This window comes from Rhineura floridana, chromosome 9 (assembly GCF_030035675.1).
Source record: "Rhineura floridana isolate rRhiFlo1 chromosome 9, rRhiFlo1.hap2, whole genome shotgun sequence".
NCBI lineage: Eukaryota > Metazoa > Chordata > Lepidosauria > Squamata > Rhineuridae > Rhineura > Rhineura floridana.
The window spans coordinates 91,135,542-91,157,437 of NC_084488.1; the positions used below are offsets into that span (position 1 = coordinate 91,135,542).

The following is a 21,896-nucleotide window of genomic DNA, read 5'->3' on the forward strand; positions in this document are numbered from 1 at the left end:
GCACCTGTTTTTCTGATCAATGTTCTGTGAAGCTGCTTTAAAAAAAAACACCTTACACCTTTGGATGCCTTTTCCGATGTCTTGTGTGCACACGCATGTGCACACACATATGAACACCTCACCCTGTGCCCCTTCTCTTGTCGTCTTCCTCCTGTTATTGCCTGATAGCTCCACTTTTCTCCTCCATTCTCAACCTGAACCCCATGCAATCCCCTTAATTGCTTAGAAAACCAAAGACATTATCTTCATTTCTGCGTGCATGTCTGTTGCATGGTGTAGCACTGCACAAAACCATCACTGCAATCATATTGACTCATATAAAATATGACCTAAAGTGTTCTGGCAGGAATTTCAATATTTTAAAAATGCCTCCCAAATTCATACATTCACACTTGCTTTTTGTATAGAGGCAATATTAGCAGGTAATAATACTCAGACAAGATTTTAAAGATTGCAACAAGATTAATCATGTGAAGTGCTCTGAGCACTCAAAAATCTTATGCAAATACAACAGCAGTAAACACTTCAGCATTTGCAAAAGATCAAGTAGATAGAGGACTGTTTAAAAACATCAACAGGGGACCTGGGATATCAACTGTTTGGTACTGTATTTCAGTACAATCAGCTTCCCAGCAACAGAAAAAAACCCACTCAGGACTATCCAGTAAATCTATCTTCCTTGGCTCAGCTTGTAGTAGACTTCAACTGCAGCCAGGCTCATCAGGTACTGAGCTTATCAATCATCTCCTAGACGGTAGAGCTAGTTTTCAGATGCAAATCTGGGCTGTTCTTTGAGAATTTTACTGCAGCCTAACTAAAAACATCTTAGGACTGATTGCTATGGCTAAAGAAGTATAGCAGGAGAAGTAAGGCAGCAATCCTATGTACACTTACTCCTAGATAAATTCCACTGGCCTTAATGGACTTCTGGTTATATCAGATGCATAGGAGGCTGATTTTGTGCTCTTTCTTTATAGAAATTCCTATGATTACTCTTGCTGAGTATCAGCTAACAGTGTATGGCACACTCAAATGATCCCACCCATACTTCACCAATTCTCTTCCTCCCTTCAGCTCCTGGAAAAGCTGCTCTGGAAGGCTGGGGGACCCTTTGGAACAGCACAGAAGGTAGTGCTTGGGGGCTGCAGGGGGAATCAGCAATAATCATTTCCCCCTTCTTCCAGTGCAAATATCCACTAGGTCGGAATCCTACCTGAGAACAGAAGGCCTTCCATTGACTGAGCAGCAAATCTTTATCTATTCCTAGTTATTTTCCAAGCAACAGGCAGCAAGAACCTTACTCAAAGCAAATACTTCTCAAAAATATTTTGTAACAATTTTTATATACAAAATATAGAAGAATAGAACTTTAAGTAACATCATGGCTTTGGATGTTTTTTGGATATTCAGCACTAAGCTCCAAAAGCAACATTCTATTCCAAAACAATTGTTTGTTAAGATCACACTAATACATCTGGCATATTTATGGCTCCATATGACATACATCATCAGCTAATTTCGTTACCAAAATAAATTCAACTAATTTATCCCCCCCGCCCCTTATCAAGTATGGGAAATGCTAACTTTAAAATGCTAGATGACTGCTTCTTGTTGAAATACAACATTCTTAGTCAGACTAAAATGTGCCATAAATAAAGCTGGACAATCAGGTGATTTTCTTCTAAGAAATCCTTTGGCATGCTTTTGCAACATTAAGGCAAATGTAGCCACAAGTGTTCATCCATAAGATAAAAAGGTATGAAAGATAAAAACAACACAACCTTTGGTGCATACACAAATTGTGCACAGGTGAAAGTATACTGGGACACAGATATATATTTGTGAGTATATTAATATTTGACATTTAAAAAAAGAAGTGCATTGCTTTTAAATATAATTTTGTCCCATTACTGTAACTGTTAAAAAATTAAACAAACTCAATTTGTGATGCAGTAGGCCATACAGACATGACTCTCCATATGTGCATAAAGGGCTCAAGTAAACACAGAAATGTTAGATAAATGTGTGCCAGTATTTGGATTACGTGTTGAAGAAACTCCCAGGTTAAAGTGAAATATAAATTTTCTTTAATGTCTCATGGTGACAAGAGAAAATAAAAGATCCAGAACCACAATTGTTGCAGAGTACATAAAGTAAACCAGAGTTAAAAGACACTATCAACTGCCAAGTAGTGTCACAAGTCATCTATATCTTTTACACAATCCAAATTCAGCAGTATTTCCACCTACCCTTTCCCCAGAATTCTGTACAATAAAATACTAAACATTCTTTAATACCGCAGGCCAAATTCAATATTAGTGTCTAAAATGTAGTAATCATGTAGATATAAAAACACATGATCAAGCAAAATACTTTTAATTAGCTGATCATAAATAAATCCACATAAAAGGATTGATTAAATGGATTACAAAGTTGCATTTTTCCTATGTGGATTCAGATTTAATATGCATTAGTCAACTTTATTCTTTAAGTGAGATAGTGATTTGTCATCGAATCACCAACACTGCAGCACACTAACCGACTCATAGTCTGTAGTTACATTTTTACAATTTCTTTACAAATGTCAATACTTCTGTACACTATATATATATTTCATTTCTACAATTCATATAAGCTGTATTGAAATTCTATAGTCTTCACAGGGAAAATGGTGAAGTCTTCAAATATGAATTTTCTCTTTTACAAATTCATATAAACAGCATGGAGCACTGCACTTTGGCATCTCTGCTGGAAATAATCCGGCTACCATACTAAATGTTGAGGGAGGGGGAAGCTCTCCAATTATAGATTTCATTAAGAAATACTATTCCACATCGCTATTTAAGTTCACCAGCTTTAAACAAACAGAAGCACCATATTGTTGCCCTATTGGAAACGCATACAAACTTAAAAACATAGTACTAAAACTGCATCAAAGCCATCATTTTTATACTGAAGCAAAACTGTACAATTCCTTTGGAAATGTGTATTTTGTCCTCTTAGCTGAAAAGCTTTAGATATGGATGCTGAAGAACGCATTCCTGTTTATCACTTCCAGTGTACTTCTTTCATAGCTGATGTTTGTATAAGAAGTGTAGAACTGGGGGGCTGTTTGTTTCTTCCTTCTCACTTACAAATTTGTTGTTGAATGTGAAGCAAAAATTCATAGTATGAGAATGCTGCCTCTGTCTTGTCTTCAACTAAATGTTGAAGAAAATCTGCCTTTGCAGGGCTTTCATCTCTGAAACGGGAAAAACACATTGTATTGATTTCTTCCAAAATTTGCACATGGCTTACTGGCTTTAATTCACAATTCTAAGTGCTAACGGGGCACAGGTTACAGACAACAGCAAGCAACCCCCAGCCAATACAATATTCCAAGTGTCATCAAGTCAGGCCTCAGAAGTACAAGCCAGAATAGCAAATTATTTCAGAATTTGATCATATGTCAATAATATTTTAGTAACCATCAATATGACGTTTAAAAACACCCACTGAACAGAGAAGGGACAGCTGGCCAACCATTCTATATGCCCTGCATTGGGGTGAAGCCAGGTAGGGTAATAGCACCCAGGTATCTAAGCCCCCATTTCCACAAACTGTCCCATGTCTAACACTGTATCACGTTTCCAGTTGCTACTGGAATTCCTAAACCATTCTCATATCTGTTTTTTGCCATATGTATACTGCTCTTGTTAACCCCGAGGAACAGGTGTAAATAGGTACCAAGTGCCAACCCCAGATAAGGCAGCCTTAGCTATTTACTCCACTTTCATCATATGACTTTAAACCAGGAATGAGGGAATTTGTAGTTCAACATCTGAAGGACCACAACTCCCATCTTCCCTGACTACTGACCATGCTGAGTGGGGCTCTTTCGATTTGGAAAGCATCTGGAGGGTTACAGGTTCCCCATCCCTGTTTTAGTCACTTTTGCTAGGAACAATATTGATTCCCCACTCCTGGCCCCAGGACACACCAAGTATCAGTTCTCTACCCTTATCAAAGTCAACAGATTATGACAATAATGCTCCAATGAGCAGGTGGAGCTTTGAACATTTAATAAGTTACAACTTTTCCTCCAATCAATAAAACATTAGATCTGTATGTGCATTAAAGCACACACACTCATTGGATCAATAGAATCCAATAGAGCTAAATGCATTTTATAAAAAGATTCAATTAACACAAGATGTCAGTTAAAAAGAAGCAAAGAGCTGTTGTGGATTAAAAAATTACTGAAGTCACCCAATGATCATTCTACTAATATTTATTTTATTATGTGCAGATACTTACTTTATTACTTGAAGTACTGGGCTTAGAGGTTTACTGTCCTTAAGCCAGGATATAAAAGACCTTGCTCGCTCTGAAGAAAGAGTATCTAATTCTGGAAGCTGTGTCTAGAAGTATTAAAATATTATTTATCATCTTGTATTGAGGAAAGAGTTAGGTTAAACTTCAATTAAGCACTAGAGATGTGTTCTGTTAAGTCAGAAATTCAACAGCATCAGAATCACCAAATAATTTACTTGTTCTATTATCCATATTGATTCCTGTATTTTTATTTATATCCTACCTCTTTCAAGGCAGCTTAAAATGCTACAAATACAAAATAAAATTAGTTAATTGTTTTGTCAGAATAATTGAGGTGGGGGAATCAAGTGTATTGTTTATACCACATACAAATTCAGTATTTGAAAATGTAAGTAATATTTAAGCAATAATGTGCTTCAGAAATAATCTGTTACAAAAAGCTCCTTACACCAAAAAAGCACGGTATAATCCATTCCTTATGTGTAGGACTAAGTTACACAGATGCAAGGCACACACTAAACTGGGGAGTCCCCAAAAGGACAGACGAAGGAACAGCCAGTGGATTGGTACACCCTGACCATTCCATATCCAACTGCTACAAGGCTCAGAATCTCAGCACATCATTCTAGCTGGCTCGTTTGCCCTCCCTTCTAGCCCCACCTCAATAAGAACAGGAGACTTGGTAGAGTCTGTAGGGACACAGTCTGACACACTCACCTTAGGCTTTCAAAGCTCTTTTGATTTGAACCAACCTGTAAACCTAGGCTACCTGGGGTTTGTGGAAGTGGATACCATGTTTAATATTCAGATTCATATAAAGGGCCTTCCATTGCAGCCCCAGAGGCTAACGCACAGTCACACATCTCTCTGGCATAGTGTTCTTGTGTGTGTAAATTAATGCCTTGGAGGCTAGATGTAGGTGGTGCATGCAGCTATTAATATACATGGAGACCAACAGATCCTGCTGTTCATGCACACAAACAAGAAACTGGATTCCATACCTACAGAAGGGTTCCATAAGTATGCCTGTCTTTTCATGGGAACCACATATAGGAGCTTATTACTAAAAGTGGGCAATGTGCAGGCTGCATACTCTAAAGGATCATGAGCAAGAAGGCAAGTAGCTGCGCATGTTTGTTATTTCTTGCTCTTGTGAATTCTAATTTCAAGACTGTTCAAAGGGCTGACTGAAGTCTTTCACATCTAAAGGTTATTAATTCCAAAACAAGAATACAGTGGAAAAAGCAAAATATTTCTATGAACCACAGCTGGACTATCAAAAGGATCTGGTGCCCAATACCTCGTTGATCACATGGCCAAACTCAGAAAAGGAAATCTATTGATGACGCTAATGACAAGTTTCCTACAGATATGAGATGTATTTTTTAAAAGTCTCACCAGTTTCTGAGGAACAGCTGAATAATTAGGATATCCAAGGACATCTTTTATGAAATTATTATCACAACTTCTTCCAATCCAAATGTACAATATCTAAAATAGATGAAGAACAATGTCATCAAAGTAAACATATTTGGTTAACATAACCAGGATTCTCTCAAGATTGTATACTTTTAAAAAACAATCTCAGAGTGCATGATCATTTACATAATGATGATATACTCATAACAGATACCCGGTGGTTTATAATAAGGAAACTAAGTTTACAGCCCATTTCACGATCGTTACTGCAGCATTTTTTAAAGAATTTAAAATCACTGTGATGAAGGGCACATAGCAATTTTTGATTCATGAAAGAATGCATCATCATCATCAACTACTTTATAGGTTGGGCGCAATTAAAAAGATACAAGATTACATATAGGTAACAGAACAGAGCCCCAAGTGTGCAACTTACTGAGCCACAGTCCATAAGAAAAGCCCCTTCTCTTGTCAACTTCTCTGCAGACAACCTCTGAAGAGGAGGCTGAGGTACAATTCTATCATTGAAATGTATAGCACCCTATAATAAGAAACTTAAAATTAAATCTGCTACACAAAGTGGATATAGAATGCAGTAGCACTGCAGTAATAATTGCAGTTAAGAGCTGGGCTCACGCACTCACCCTAAGCAACACTCTTTGAAGACAGTGCAACACAATAAATATGAAATTGGAGTTTAAGTTATAGGTCATGTTAAGGAACTCAGAGTTGCCACTAACTGCAAAGAAGCAGAGAATGGCTTACTAAACCCGAGTCTGAGGACAAGCCTCAAAAAGTACAATATCTGGGATAAAACATTAAAAAAATCTATAAATGGCCTCAATCAGGTCTGCTAATTGTGAGGAGGCTCCTAATAGAGTTCAGATACTTAACACTGTTAAATAATTAATTAATGCACTTTTGGATCTATACATCCACAATTCTGAAGACATAAAATACCAAAACATATGAATTCCTAACACCCAGATTATATTAAAGACCACCCAAAAAGAAGTATACGCAAAAAACTGGGAACTCTTAAACAGAAATGCACCTTATTCTCAACATGTACTGAAGTAGCTATCATTTAAAAGAATATTTTTGCCTTTCATTTTAAAAAAAAACCAAGATAACATAAAATAGATAATTAAAAATAGGATAAAAATAACAAACACACACAACAGTAAAAATTGCAAGAAATAAATAAAACAACCAAAAGGGAATACAACAGCAGAAATCAGGGTTAAAAACACCTGGGTAAATAGAAGGGTCTTTGCCTGGAGTCTAAAGGCTGACAGATCCTGTGCCAGACAAACTCTTGTGAGAGAGCATTCTGTAGACAGGGTTACAACCCACCAACATTTCTAATGACCAGGTACTCAAAGAAGGGCCATAGATGATGAGTTACAATCAGACAAGTTCATCCAGCAGAAAATGATCGTTCAGACACCTGGACTCCAAACCATAGAGGACTTTAAAGTTTAAAATCAGTAGTTTAAATTAAGCTAGAAAATGGATCAGGAAGACAGTGCAGCTCTCTTAAAACTGCAAAATGTTTGTACAAATAGCCCCTGTAAAAAAGCTAGCTGCTGTATTTTGAATCATAGTTTCCAAGTTGTTTTCAAAGGCAGCTCCACATTACAGCTGTCTAATCAGGATGTTACCACCACATATACAACAGTGGCCAGGTTATCCCTGTGCAGGAGGAGGAATAATTACATATTACACAGCAATATAAAATGCAACATACCTCATCAGTAAGTCTGTCTATCCTATATAAATTGGGGTATATCATTTTCATCAAGTGAACCACAGGTTGACTTTTTATGTGGCACATAGCATATACACGATCATCCAAGCGTGTACTTGTGCCAGTTCTAAATGCTTTCTGTAAAAAAAGTTACCACTTTAGGAAACCCCTTTTATATTATATGTATCAAGACAAATATCATGGCTAGGTTAGGAATATTCAGGTCATAGGCATGTCCAGCAGAATTTTTTATTTCAATCCACCTTGAATGGCAGACACATGCCAAACCACAAACGTGACATTATGCTCACATTCAAAACAAAGAAGGAAAAGAAGAAGAAGAGACTTGTATGGGGCATGTGACTGCTATGTTAGAAACACACCACCAACATTCCTCTAGATGCTTGGAACTAACTATATAATCATTGGGTTCAGGGCTAACAACAGCCTTTCAAAAACAGCAATTCCATCCTTTTTTGACAGATGTGAAGACCTAGTACATCTCACTTAGCTGTTATGACAAAACAGTATTATGCACTGTCTATAGGTGCTCAGTTTTAAAAACAGGTATGTTGAACAGTTTTGACAAACAACTCTCTACAGAAGGTGGTATTCCCTGCTAGTCCTACTCAGAGCAGACCTATTGAAGTTAACAGACATGACTAATTTAGGTTCATTCATTTCAATGGGTCTACTATGAGTAGGACATAGTTAAAAAAAATCCAGAGTCTAGCTACATTCTGAGAAGTTCTAACTTTTAAGCAACCTAATGTTTAGGCTGCTTATACAAAGCACTACACAAATTTAAGATGCACAATGTCCTACATTTTTAAAAAAATAAGGTAGAAGGTAGGTATTTAAACTAGGTATTTTCATATAGTTCACTAACGTTTCCGTCATTAAATCATAGCTTTAAAATTACTTGAAGTCTTTTTTAGTTACTATACAGATGAAGTACCTGCTTAAAGAGAGCCAAAACATACAGAGGAAACAGCCTGAGGGAATTTGGAGCAATTAAAGCAGACTGCTGGAGATTTGATGCAGTTGACATATATGCAGACAGTGAATCTACCACTGCATTCACTAAGGCATCTCTTGCATCTGACAGACTTGAAGAAACTGATCGATCCACAGCTATGGAAGTGAAATAGTAGTAAATAATTACGTAAGGAACTATGGTAAAAGGGGGAAACAAACAGCATACCAGTGCACACATTAATTGGATAATATATTATCTTTTCTTTAAATTGCCTTGAAGGTACTAAACATCTGAGTCAAATCAGACTACTGTTCTGACAAAACCTTTGGTTTGCACAAAATGTTATGATACAGGATGACAGGGATACAACTAGTTTCTGGAAACTGGACAGATAATAAACATTTAAATTGAGAAGAGAGTGGACCGTAAGTTATACCTCATAATTTCGAGGGTACCCATCTAATCATGTAGTTTTAAAAACAATTTTTATTAAATATGAACTATTTAATAAGGTAATAGTTTAGCAACTTCTGCTCTTGGTAGACTGATTTACTACCATGAGATAGGGAATCTTTCAGCCGAAAGGCTGCATTCTCTCATGGACAATCTTTCAGGGGCTACGTGCCAGTGAAGCCAAAGCCACAGCCACATACACAAGGCATCCACATAAACCTATGCTGGGGAGTGGGGAGCCCTACCCAGATGTCAACTCCCCTCAAATATATACAGGAAGGATTAATACTTCTTTCCCCAGGTCCTATACAAGAGGAGAGGTCTGAAAAGGGGGAACTGCAGCCCAGATCCACAGTTCCAAGAGCCTGGAGATTCCTCACCCCTACTCTGTAAGCATCCACACTGAATTTCTCCTGCTTTTTCCAGCAGTACTAAACACACTCTAAGCCTTTGACCATCATTTGCTTTTCTAATTACGGGTGATAAAGGTACAATGTGAATTTTTATTAATATGGGGAGAAAATCTCTCTCAACACTCTTTGAGTTGTGATTGCTGCTACAACAACAACAACAACAACAACAACAAATCTCTCTCAACACTAATTCTCAACTCACCCATATTAGCTAAGAGGCATATAACTGCTTGTACATCTGTTCCAGCATAAACATCTGTCAATGAAGTCACCACAGGCAAGCAAAGTGTATGCACTCTAATTCTCCGTTCACCTGCATTAGAACAAACAAATCATATGCTTTTAAAATCCAAACTATTGCTAAACTACTTTTATTTATTTATTTATATCCCACCCCTTCCTTCCAGCAGAAGCCCAGGGCAGCAAACAGAAACACTAAAAACACTTTAAAACATCATAAAAAGACCTTAAAATACATTAAAACAAAACAACGTTAAAAACATTTAAAAAAACCTTTAAAAACATCTTTTTTTAAAAAAGGGTTAAAGATATTAAAAGACATATTAAAAGCAATTCTAACACAGACGCAGACTGGGTTAGGTCTCAACTTAAAAGGCTTGTTGGAAGAGGAAAGTCTTCAAAAGGCGCCAAAAAGATAGCAGAGATGGCGCCTGCCTAATATTTAGGGGAGGGAATTCCACAGGGTAGGTGCCGCCACACTAAAGGTCTGTTTCCTATATTGTACAGAATGAACCTCCTGATAAGATGGTATCTGCAGGAGGCCCTCACCTGCAGAGCGCAGTGATCGACTGGGTATATAAGGGGTAAGACAGTCTTTCAGGTATCCTGGTCCCGAGCTGTATAGGGCTTTGTACACCAAAACCAGAACCTTGAACTTGGCCTGGTAGCAAATGGGCAGCCAGTGCAGCTCTTTCAGCAGTGGGGTGACATGTTGGCGATACCCTGCCCCAGTGAGCAGGCTAGCCGCTGCATTTTGCACTAGCTGCAGCTTCCGGACCAACCTCAAGGGCAGCCCCACATAAGCGCATTACAGTAATCCAGCCTAGAGATTATCAGTGCATGGACAACAGTGGTCAGGCTATCCCGGTCCAGAAACAGCCGCAGCTGTTTTACCAGCCGAAGCTGGTAAAAGGCACTCCTAGCCACAGAGATCACCTGGGCCTCTAGTGACAAAGATGGATCCAGGAGCACCCCCAGACTACGGGCCTGCTCTTTCAGAGGGAGTACAACCCCATCCAAAGCACGCAACTGACCAATTATCTGAACTCAGGAACCACCAACCCACTTTCACATTCTTCCCCTCCTTTCAGTAGCGTAACGGCAAATTCAGAAGTGCAGGGTCCCTTCATGATAGTCACAGCCACGCCCCCTCCCCTTTTCCTCCTTTTTTTGCTGCTGGGTTGAGAATGAGATCCTTGTTAATACTTTTGCCCACCACAACAGATATTCCTAGGAGTCAACAAGCATGAAAGAGAAACATGCTAGCTACTGAGAAGAGTCTTCTCAGTGGCTGACTCACCTTCTTTCACTCTGATTGGCTCCAATCAGCAGGAAAGGACAAGGAAGCATATTAGAAGATTCTTCTCAGAAGCTAGCACTCTTCCCTTTCATGCTGATTGGCTCATAAGATGCTGGGGTCTTAGAGACCCTGCTGGGATCATGCTCCTAAAAAAGTAAGGGGTCTAAGACACACACATCCGAGACCCTGGACGACTACACATCTGCCCCCTTTTACCCCCATCTTCATCTGATATTTAGTTTTGTTTTCGCAATTTATGTTGAAAAGAGACATTGTGATTATTACATTCCTATGTTACCTTTGCTAGAAGTATACAAAAGCGCTGTCTGAAAACAAACTAACGATGTGTCTGTCAAGCTTTCTTCAATGGACATCTGTACTGCAAATCCAGCATCAGGATTGACATTGGCAAGTGACAGCAAATCAGTAGACCGCACAAAAAAGTTACCATGGAAGGTGTGAATGGAAAGACCTAAAGAAAGGGCAATGTTTAAGTTAAAATGACAAGTTTCAAGAAAACTAATTCTAAGCAGAGCTAACATTTCAATTCTGATCATACTTACTGAGGAGTCTTATCAAGCTCAATGGGGTTTACTCCCTAAGTATGCATGCTTAGGACTGTAGTCCATTTTTTTTTTAAAAAAGTCTCTGTACTGCAGATCTATGGCTATTTGTACACTGGAGACAGGAAATATCAGGGCTGACACACTGAGCATGGTGTCCTCCAGGTCCCCCAAGCACCAGCTGGCTGGACCTCCTCAAACTAATCTTGCCAGAGGTGGGGGCAGGGATGAGCAGCAACAAACCTCCAGTTACCAGATACTACCACAGCCTGTGGCTGAAAAAAGAAGTAGCGAGGCAGATTGCAGCCACTGCCACTTTCATTTTCCCAGAATGCCTCTGGGCCCCAAAATAGCATACATGGGAGGCAGGGATCCAGAGTCATTGGGGATCATGAAGAAGGCAGCATTTGCAACTGCTTTGCCCAGGAGTTCTCAGTACTGGGCCCTATTTTTTTTAAAAAAAAAATTAAAAATGAAGGGATGGTGGCATAAGCTGTAGTGGACCCCTGCATTTGCCCCAATATGGTACAGTGGCACCCCGCTTTTTGGCATTCTGTTAATACAGCGCCAGCAGGGTGATCAACTGGAGGGGGGCTGGAGCTCCCCGCACTCCAGCTGATCAGAGAGGAGGAGGGGAAGATCAGCTGTAGCGTGCTACAGCTGATCTCCTCCTCCTCCTCGGGGGCGGTCAGACTCGAGCACTCCAGCTGATCGTGGCCAAGGAGGGAAAGATCAACTGTAGCTCACTACAGCCGATCTTCTCCTCTTCTGGTGCGATCAGACTCCTGCTTGAGCTGTTCACACCAGAGAAGGGGAAGATCTGATCTTCTCCTCCTCTGGTATGATCAGCAGGTTAGGTTCCAGACCCCTGCACTACAGCTGATCCACTTTCCAGCAGTTTTCTGTTTCCAGAGGGGGTCTGGAACCTAACCTGCCGCATGAGTGGGGCCCTACTGTATGTGCTGACACCAGGTCTGGGAAACATCTGATCTTCATAAACTACCACCTTGATTTCAAACAATTAAAAATAAAGAAATGTATTACACAGATTGAAAAGGATGAGCAGAACAGAAATATATTTGATTCTAATTCTGAAAACTGACATTTCTCTCATTAACAGTAAATGCAGTAAAATGTATACACTAAATATGAATGGGAAACATTGGCCCCAGAGGCCAAATGCAGCCCTCCTGGCCTCTCTGTCTGGCCCTCAGGACTCTTCCTAGGCTACACTCCCTCCGCAGGCCACATCCCTCAAAAGCCTCTCTCTTTGCTCTCTAGTGCTTTTGCTTGGCTGGAAACATGTCCCTGAATTGTCAATAATGTGTGTCGCTTGCCTGGATGAAGAAGTCCCCACAATGGAATTCAGCCCTTGGGCAGAAAAAAAATCTTCCCCTTCTTTGTAACAGCCGCTGTGACGGGTAAGTTTTATTCCATAGGTTCATTACAAGATCACACAGTCCTTAAAGTACATTTAGAATCACCCTCCCAAAAGCATATCCCTCTCATGGCATGCCCTGCATAATTTTTTACAAGCGAGTGTGCCATTTTGCCCCTAGCCATACTTTTTGAATGGCATATATTTGTGTTGGGTTGGAATTGTTAAAATAAGTACTATGTGGGCTATGGCATATTTTGAAGAAGGGAAGAAACTATTTTCTAAATCTAGTTCTAACATTTTCACCAATATCAGGTGCATTTAATAATAAAACAAACCCACACCATACCTTTTGTACATCTTATTCTCATAACTGCTTCAAATCCAATTTTCCGTGTAAGGTATCTTTTAAGGTCTTTTTGCAGTTTGTCTGCTTGAACAGGGTTGTGGGTATGATGGAAAGATGGGTAATAATAAATGCATCCAGCGGAATATTTGGACATGCAAGCTTTTGGTGAGGAAAAAGAGGACAGTTAATATTTGTCCATTAATAACTGCAATCCAATTTCTTTCTTTTTTAAAATGAAACCCACATTTTCACATTTTTGTGATGTAAATTTTTTTTAGCAATCTGATATTAAGCTTTTTAAAAAGTAGAAAAGTATTTGATGTAAAATATGAAACTAGATTAAGGATTATTGTTTATAGTACAAGGAACAGTACTTTGAAGGGGTCATGCAGTGTTAATTTCTACAGTATCTCTTTCAAGCATTTGTTCCTTTACCTAAAAATCTCCTGGAAGCAGTAATAAAAATACTGAATTGTTCACATCTCAACTGCAGCAACAACACAAAGTAACTATTTTGTTGTAAAATAAGTTATTCTCAACAGTATCTTTGTTGTGTAGCATTTCATTTTCCCCTATACATTTTAATTTGGGTCTAATAGGGGCATGAATGTCCTGAATATCCTTCTAGTGAAACTTTAACACAAACGCATACACAAGATTAGAGATGAAGATGAAACACAACAGAGCAATTTACTGGGTGTACTAAGTCAGAAAACGTAACCAAATTTTGAGCTAAAACTCGAAGTCTATGAAAACAGATCTTCACCTGGAACAGACAGGTAACACCGCAGGTACCACATGAGTCTCCTTAGAGAGAGAATTCTATAGTCAGAGAACCACCACTGAAAAAGGCTCTCTCCCTAGTCACCTGATTTCACAGGGGCAACCTGAAGAAGAGCCTCTGATGATGACTACAGTAGATGGACAGACTGATGTTGAGATAGGCAATCCTCCAAGTACCCTAGTCTGAAGTCATTAAGGACTTAGACATTAAACTCAGCATTGAATTATGTACAGAGACAGACTCAGAGCCAATGCAGCTGTTTAAGCAATAGCAAGATATGTCCCAATTAGCAATCCTGCAGTTGTATTCTGAAATAACTGCAGTTTCCCAATGCTCTTCAAAGTCAACCCTATATACAGTGCATTATAGTAGAGACAACCAGAGAGCAACTGTTATTACTCAAAATATTTAAAAGGGTTAAACAACAAATCTAATTTGAATTCACACAGCTTCTGGAAAGCCAGGAAAGATTAATAATGAGGGAATATGAGAATATTCCCTTAAAAGATTGCCAGGCCAGCCAAACAATATTGAAAAAGAATAGTATCTGCCAGCTTTTCTGAAATTGTCTCATAAAATTTTCCATTCTTAAAAGCAAGTTACTTATGTTACATAGGGTCTTTAGAAGCAAAAGCCACGTTACACTGGTATATTTGTCTAAGTTGAGACTAAGACAGATATCCTAGGCATGCTTACTTTGAACTTACGAAAAGAGTCACTGAAATCAATACATTTACTACCGCAGCATGAGGAAGCAAGAAGACTAATAGGGCAAGAAAGTGTGAGTGCTCTTGGAAGTGAGCACAGCTCTTTGCTTAGGAGTCAGTATGTCTATTCATTCCATTTTAAAAAAACACCAACTATGTACTGGTTTACATCACTGGCTGGCCCCATACAATCACTCCAGACACATGCAGGGCTACCTGCAGTCTCACAGCTTGAGCATATTTGCATAGAAGCATGAATTGTATGAATGAACTCAGCTGGGGCGGGGAGAGCTGTTCATGTGGCCCATGCAATTTGCATGACTGCAACAGCCCTTTAAACTGCCTTTTCCTGCATTGTATGCACATTTTCTGAATAACAGTATGAACGCCCACTTAAGGACATCAAGTGGCATCACCTCTATGCAAGGATGTGAGCTTGTTGGCAATCCCATGTGTGATGAAGAACATAGGACGTTGCCTTATATTGAGTCAGGCCATTGGTCAATCTAGTTCAGTACTGTCTACATGGACAGGCAGTGGCTTTCCAGGGTTTCAGCCTGGAGTCTCTCCCAGCCCTACCTGGAGACGTCAGGAATTGAACCTGGGACCTTCTGCACACAAGGCAGATGCTCTTCCACTGAGTTACAACCCTTCCCCATTATCCAAGAGATGACTGAATGAAGTCCGCCAGTTTAATGAGCCAGTCAACAGAGTACAGAATTTCATGGGGGAAACATCTCAATTATCTAAAGATCAGATGTTAGTGTGTTAACATAGTTAAGTTTAGCATGAAATATTAAAGACAAACATTTAGATATAAGCAAACAGTATTTTTTGAGCTTTACCATTTTCCTTGACAATTTTAACAGAACATAAAAAACTGTTCTCTCAACATATGTGAAGTAACAGTGTAAGTTAAAAGCCCTTACCAAGAGAAGCCAAATCAGAATACTGTGAACTTAAAAGGAACAAATCTACAGCAGTTTGCTGTCCTGAACAATCTAGTGCCAACTTTTTATAAAAATCTGTTGCTGGACCAAGATGCTGAACAACCTAGAATACAAGAACAAAATAAGGTCCAGGGTGCAACACCAAGTACATTTTTCTAAATTGCAAATAAAACAGAGACTGCTTAAAATATGTAACTTTGGGGTATTTTACATCCCTGTTTAAACCAGGTATGGAGAACCTGTGGAACCTCAGATTTTATTGGACTCCCAGTTCCCATAAGCCCCAGCCAGTATGGCCAATTGTCAGGGATAATGGGAACTGAAGTCCAGCAACATCTGAAGGGCCACAGATCTCCCCCCCCCAACATTGTCAAGTACTGTTGCCCAAGAAATCCTCTGACAACTCAGGTATTGTATTTAAAACACACATTTCAATCCAAAAGGTGGTACACAGATTCAATATCTCATACTGGAGAGTTCCACAACCAAAGAGCCACAGTGAAGGCCCTGCTCTGTGACAAGCCACAGGTGTTGATAGATGGAACTATAGGCAGGCCCTACCCCACAGACCTCAAGGTCCCCATGGCAACCCTAACATCATAAAAACAGATCTTAAAATACATTAAAACAAAACAGCATTAAAAACATTTTAAAAAAACTTTTAAAAAGGATTAAAAACATTATTAAAAAACATATTAAACAATTCTGACACAGACGCAGACTGGGATCGGTCTCAACCTAAAAGGCTTGTTGAAAGAGGAAAGTCTTCAAAAGGCGCCGAAAAGATAGCAGAGATTGTGCTCCTTAAGTATGTACAATATGATCCCTTTTTGTGGCACTAGTCAACAGCCTTACCAGCTGCAACCTCCAGACAGTCAACAGCAGTACTCTAAATGTGAAGCTATCACAGCATGCAATACTGTAGCTATTGCAGTCTGGAAAGGGTCATAGCTGGTGAACCAGTCATAGCTGGGAATAGGCACTTACTGCAAGAAAGGCCACATGACTCTCAAAATGACAATTATGGTTCTAGGAGCACTCCCAAGCTATGATTCTTTTCCTTCAAAGGAAGTGCAACCCTATCCAGAACAGGCCACCTGACTCCTAGACACAGGAATTGTCCACTGCCTTGTCTCAGTTTTTCAGGCCCTCAACTAACCCATTACTGTCTCCAGATGCTGGTCCAACAACTGAGCAGTCTCTCTGGAGTATGATGGAATGGAAAGACAAAGCTGTATGTGGGCATTTGGCATGCTTTCCTATCTCCAGAACTGTTAAAACATGCTGGTGATCACATTTGCTAGAAAGTTATGAACTACACTAGACTACAATCTTAAAAGCGTTTGTTCTGGAATATTCACACTAGCATCACTGCCAAAACTGAGATGATAAATCTGTTTCCTCACCTTGAATAGACAAACAGAATTCTATAAGCCTCTATCATCACATTTCAATATAAAGCACTTGTATGGTAGACAGTAATACAGAAGTGTTCAGTGAAATTTTAAATGGTCAACAAAAGTTGCGAATTAACATTTAAGACTCCTGGTGGGTGTTAAGCACACCAATTCACTAGATTCTTGGCACACTGACAGAGGCCAAGATGGACAAAAAATAAGAATAATTTACAGGAGACTCAGAAAGTCATCCTGTTTTAATACTACTCATATACTGCTTAAAGTTATGCAACCTATAAATACCATAACCAAGTCTATAGTGAAAAAAAACTGCACCCAAAAATGCTGAAGTTTGCAACCTGTTAAAATTATGCAGTTAAACAAATGTCCATATATTTGTTGATTTTGACAATTCATTCCACTATTACAAACTCTAGTAAAGCACAAAGAGATACAAGGTCTGAGGCCTTGTTAGCAGGCACTGCATACACATTTTCAAGCCTATCTTTGCAACCTTAAAGCTCAACATTTGTTTTTGTTTAAATGAACATGGAGATTCTTAAGGTGCTGAATTCTTCAACCAGTACTTCTTCCTACAGAACATTTATTTATTTATTTATTAAATTTATACCCCGCCTTATGGCCAAAAGGCCCTCAAGGCGGCTTACAAAAAACATGAATATAGCAATACATGAATAGAACATAATACATCAATAAAATAATACAATTCTCAAAATTAAATAACGAATAACATTATTAAAAGGGGAAAAAAAGCAATTGTATCATACTGAAGGAATCATACTGGTATGGTAGTTCCATAATCACCACAAAATCCAAAGTACCTTTGTGCTTGATCTTTGATTGGGATCTTCCCTGGACTGCAAATGTCCTGTGCCCAAGGATGGTAACTGTGTCTGAAACACAGATATGCGCCCACCCGTTGGAGACATCAGTTTAAAGGCAGCTTGAAGGGCTGGGCCTAATGCACTGTGTGTTTCTCTTGTATTGATGAACATATTTGGTAGCGCGCTCAGTAAGTCTTTAATTAGCTATAAAAGAGGTTTAGAAGCGTTAGAAGTATTTTGCATAGTTTAGTCTGGTTTTACTCCACATAGGCAAGACAATAGCAATGAAGTCCCGCCACCAACCACTGAAAAATCTTATTCAGCTACCTCTCCAGATTCCAAGATTTCAGCAAGCATTGCCCACACACTTTGAAGTTTATATTTGCAATCATTAGGACAAGAAACTTGATCATTCTAAAAAACAAATCCTGAGATTCTCAGGAAGCTGAAATGATTGTGTTCAGGGTCACACTCTCCCACATCACTAAAACATATATTCACAATCCTACCCTTTATCTAAAACCTCCTTGGCATTATTGACATGGTGTTAACTCAGCTCTTCTCTACTGGCTGGCCTCTTTTCCTATTGCCCACATAGCGGTTATGGCTCTCTGTCCAAAAGACTGCAACCATGCAATTTTCACTGGTCAACAGCAACTCCTGTATTTCATGCCATTCTGACATATCTCTATATGTTTCCTCTCAGTCACTCCAGTAGGCCTCTGCTTTTGTCCTACAAGGAATTGCTATCTAAAGTCCAGTTCCAAAGCCAGCAAAGGCCCCACTTTGTCTACCCAGCTTTTCCTTGCTTTTCTGAATTACAATGTGTCATAGGAGGCAAAACAAAAGTGGAAGAACAAATTTTAAAGTGGGAGTAGGATTGGAAATGTTGCAGGTCTCCTGCGATCTTCAAATTAGGTTTAACATTCCTGTTCTAAATAGTTTCATTCAAGTACAGAGCAGTTTAAAAAATTCTCGACTTTTAACATTTCGTTCTTCTAAAACCAAAATTCTTCTGTGAATTATTCATCTTACCTCTTTACTTTCATGCAGATTAACAAGTAAGCTATCAGGTGTCGGCAGGAAAATATCTATGAAGAGAACATATTAGTATTACACTTTAATGTAATGGACTTAAATACTTTAAAATAATACACAATAGCTGGCGGTGCAAGGATTTCCCTAATTGTAAGTAAAAAGCCTGTCTGTACATGCACAAGGGGTTAGCTAATCTCTTTTCCAGCTCTAGTCCTTCACGCTGTTATCAATGCTCCCTGACAGCATATTGAATATGCACCAACTTGCCCTCATTTTATCTTGCAGGCATGAATTCTAAGCAGTTATTATTGGCCAATTCTATTATAATTAACCTAGCACAATTATATGACTCTTTTCCACATCACTATTTTTGTTGTTGTTATTTTCAATATAGTGAAGTATTATACAGCATACTAAAGATGGCCACCTCTCACTGAATCAAATCTCTCATTTTCTGGGACAATTAGCCCACTTACCATCAATTTCTGAGACAATTAGCATTTGAGGCTGTGATAATCCTTCCTGCAAGTTGTAGAACTGAACAGTGCTGTCAAATGTTATGAAGCCTATTCTTGTTCTTGAATCTCCAGGCAACCTTAAGATTAAAAAGGAAAATGGTCCTGATGCATTGTTTTAGCACAGAGATCTGCTACTGTGCTCTAACTTATCCTAATGTTAGAAAGAAATAGTCAAGAGGCAGTCTTCAATGCTAGAAGACAGTGTATATCCCAAATATACCCACTATAGCTCTCTATTTAACCCTCAGTGGCTGGTTCCAACTTTCTGGAGTATTAAGATGTTTACAGCTTTTTACTACAGTGAGTAATGGAGGGAGGGAAGGAAAGATGGATGGATAGAAGACATTCAAGCTCCCATGGCCTGGCTCTGCACTAATTAGGGGACTGTCATGTAAGAAGCATTGAAGTCATATGAGCAAAGCAAGGAACAGACCACATTGGCAATTATTTTAATGGCTGCTGTATCCAGACCACAAATATGCACAACTAACAAGAAGGTTCTTACTTGTCTAAGTTTTCCAGCAAAGACTGGCACACAATTGACAAGTATCCAGCTTCTACTGCATTGTGGGACACATCAAACACAAACAAATACACTGCAGGTTGAGGAGGACGAAGCTGTAAATTGAAAGCCAATGTTAGTCTTTAGTCTGACAAAATTCTTTATATTCTATTTGTAACGACAAGCTGTTTTGCTATCACATGTTCCTATGAGTTCCACTTTTTTACATCTCCAAAGGCTCTTTAAAAAGAAGGTAAGGGGCTGAAAGGAAAGAAGTAAAAGTGCACTGTAGATTCATTATCCTCCATCCCCAAACCAGAAATTTTACCAAAAGTACATGACTGTTTCTTTTAACCAAATTGTTGTTTTTTAAGATGTACTTACCATGTAGTCTGAAGAAGCAATGAACTCCACTGTAGAATTTTGGACCTCTGGCCGTTTGTGTGGCTCTCCATAGGATCGTGTCAGAGGATTGTACATAAATTCTTCAGGAACTAAATAATGATAAAATAAAGGTATTACTGGTTAAGTACACAGATACTAATACCACGCTACATACAAATAAATGCTAAGGCAGCGAGTCCTGCTTGCCAAGGAATGACTGGGAATTTCCCCACTACTTCCCAGTCTGCAAAGGAAAAATGTCTGTTAGTAGAACTGTTTGAATCCAGCATATGGACAACTTCAAAGGGCGTTGTTGTCAGCACTAATCAGTTTGGAAGTTTTCACCTGACTTCATAATGATGTCAGGTGGTTGACAGGTGGGCAGGGCCTGTGAAAATGGCCCACAGGGGTCACTGGCTGGAAAAGTGCCCCACTCCTGCCCTAAGGGGATTGTGCCAACCTGTGTCTTCAGAGCTGCTTGCCATGCAGTGACCAGGGGGAGCAGGGCGGGGTTGTTTTCACAAAGGAAGCTTTAAAATCCTCTCTAGATCAACATGCATTCCTTTAGATTCTGGAATCTTTATTAATACTCACCATCATTAACTCTGTAGCACAAGTTACATTTCCATCTCCTTTGGTCAATAAAAGAAACAAAAGGGTTGATGTATGTTCTGCATGATCTGCATCTCACAATGGTATTTGATGTTATCACAGGTAATTGCTTAAGAATAAAGAAAATTGTATTATGTCAATTTGAAGAAAAACTTTAAAGTGTTTCATAATATCTTCCTACCACAAAACACCTTAAGCTATCGACAAATTCAAGTCTTCCATGCACAGTTCAGAGAATAATACTGAAAGCAAAGTATTCAAATTTTATTAGATGATGATAACTGAACTTAAGAAGGCTAGAACAGCTCAGTCAATAATGACCAGGGTATAAAGGCTACAATAATAAATTCAGTTATTTTTAAGCGCACTTTGCTGAAATATGTACCAAGTTCATGTAAGGAAATGCATTTAGAACAGGTATACATGTAACACAGTAATTATCTATTGTAAATATTTTCTTTCATTTCCAATGTTGTGTCTTGGTTTTGAGATGACTGATTTACAATTATATAGTACAATTACAACTTTAAAATATAAACAAAATGTGATCAAATTATTCAAGTCTGGCTAAATTGAAAACATGGGAATAAAAAGTAATTTTACCGTTAGATCTCTGAAGGGATGAAGAAGCAACCCCAAAGGAAGTTTTGCTTTGTTTAGCAAAGCCTGAGTTTGTGGAATATTTGTCAAAGTGCATCGAAATGAGCTAAAAGTGAAATTGCAAATGTTAGTTTCAAAGGTTGTGATCCATAATACTATTTGTTCTACAGAAGAGGGCCTAGGTGCTCAAGAGCGACCATATTCACCAAAACATATCACCAACATCTCTACATGAAAGTATCTATGTACTGAAAGCAAAATTCAATGTTTGATGAAAAAAACTGATTCACTGATAATTTCCAAATGTAGCTAGCAGTGCAACAACCCTACCAGCCAATCATAACTTTTCATTCTTCATAACAGCTACAATGGATAGAACCACTGGTGTCAACATGCGTGTA

The 21,896-nt window shown here is 38.8% G+C and overlaps 1 protein-coding gene across 2 annotated transcripts in view; it reads right to left on the minus strand.

Annotated features, from left to right (window-relative positions):
* Nucleotides 1-2,070: 2,070 nt before the first annotated feature.
* The window catches only part of SEC24B (SEC24 homolog B, COPII coat complex component), a 52,513-nt gene continuing 32,687 nt past the window's right edge, over nt 2,071-21,896 (minus strand). For both annotated transcript variants that reach the window (XM_061585420.1, XM_061585421.1), the window contains 17 exons: nt 21,499-21,601; nt 20,878-21,004; nt 20,284-20,393; nt 19,903-20,015; nt 19,356-19,474; nt 18,877-18,932; nt 17,839-18,045; nt 15,579-15,702; nt 13,159-13,317; nt 11,167-11,340; nt 9,531-9,641; nt 8,442-8,617; nt 7,484-7,621; nt 6,170-6,274; nt 5,713-5,805; nt 4,297-4,400; nt 2,071-3,241 (listed from right to left, as the gene is read on the minus strand). In XM_061585420.1, coding sequence (XP_061441404.1) covers nt 3,127-3,241; nt 4,297-4,400; nt 5,713-5,805; nt 6,170-6,274; nt 7,484-7,621; nt 8,442-8,617; nt 9,531-9,641; nt 11,167-11,340; nt 13,159-13,317; nt 15,579-15,702; nt 17,839-18,045; nt 18,877-18,932; nt 19,356-19,474; nt 19,903-20,015; nt 20,284-20,393; nt 20,878-21,004; nt 21,499-21,601 — 2,134 coding nt within the window. In that variant the 3' untranslated portion in view covers nt 2,071-3,126. The remainder of the gene's footprint in view (nt 3,242-4,296; nt 4,401-5,712; nt 5,806-6,169; nt 6,275-7,483; nt 7,622-8,441; nt 8,618-9,530; nt 9,642-11,166; nt 11,341-13,158; nt 13,318-15,578; nt 15,703-17,838; nt 18,046-18,876; nt 18,933-19,355; nt 19,475-19,902; nt 20,016-20,283; nt 20,394-20,877; nt 21,005-21,498; nt 21,602-21,896) is intronic.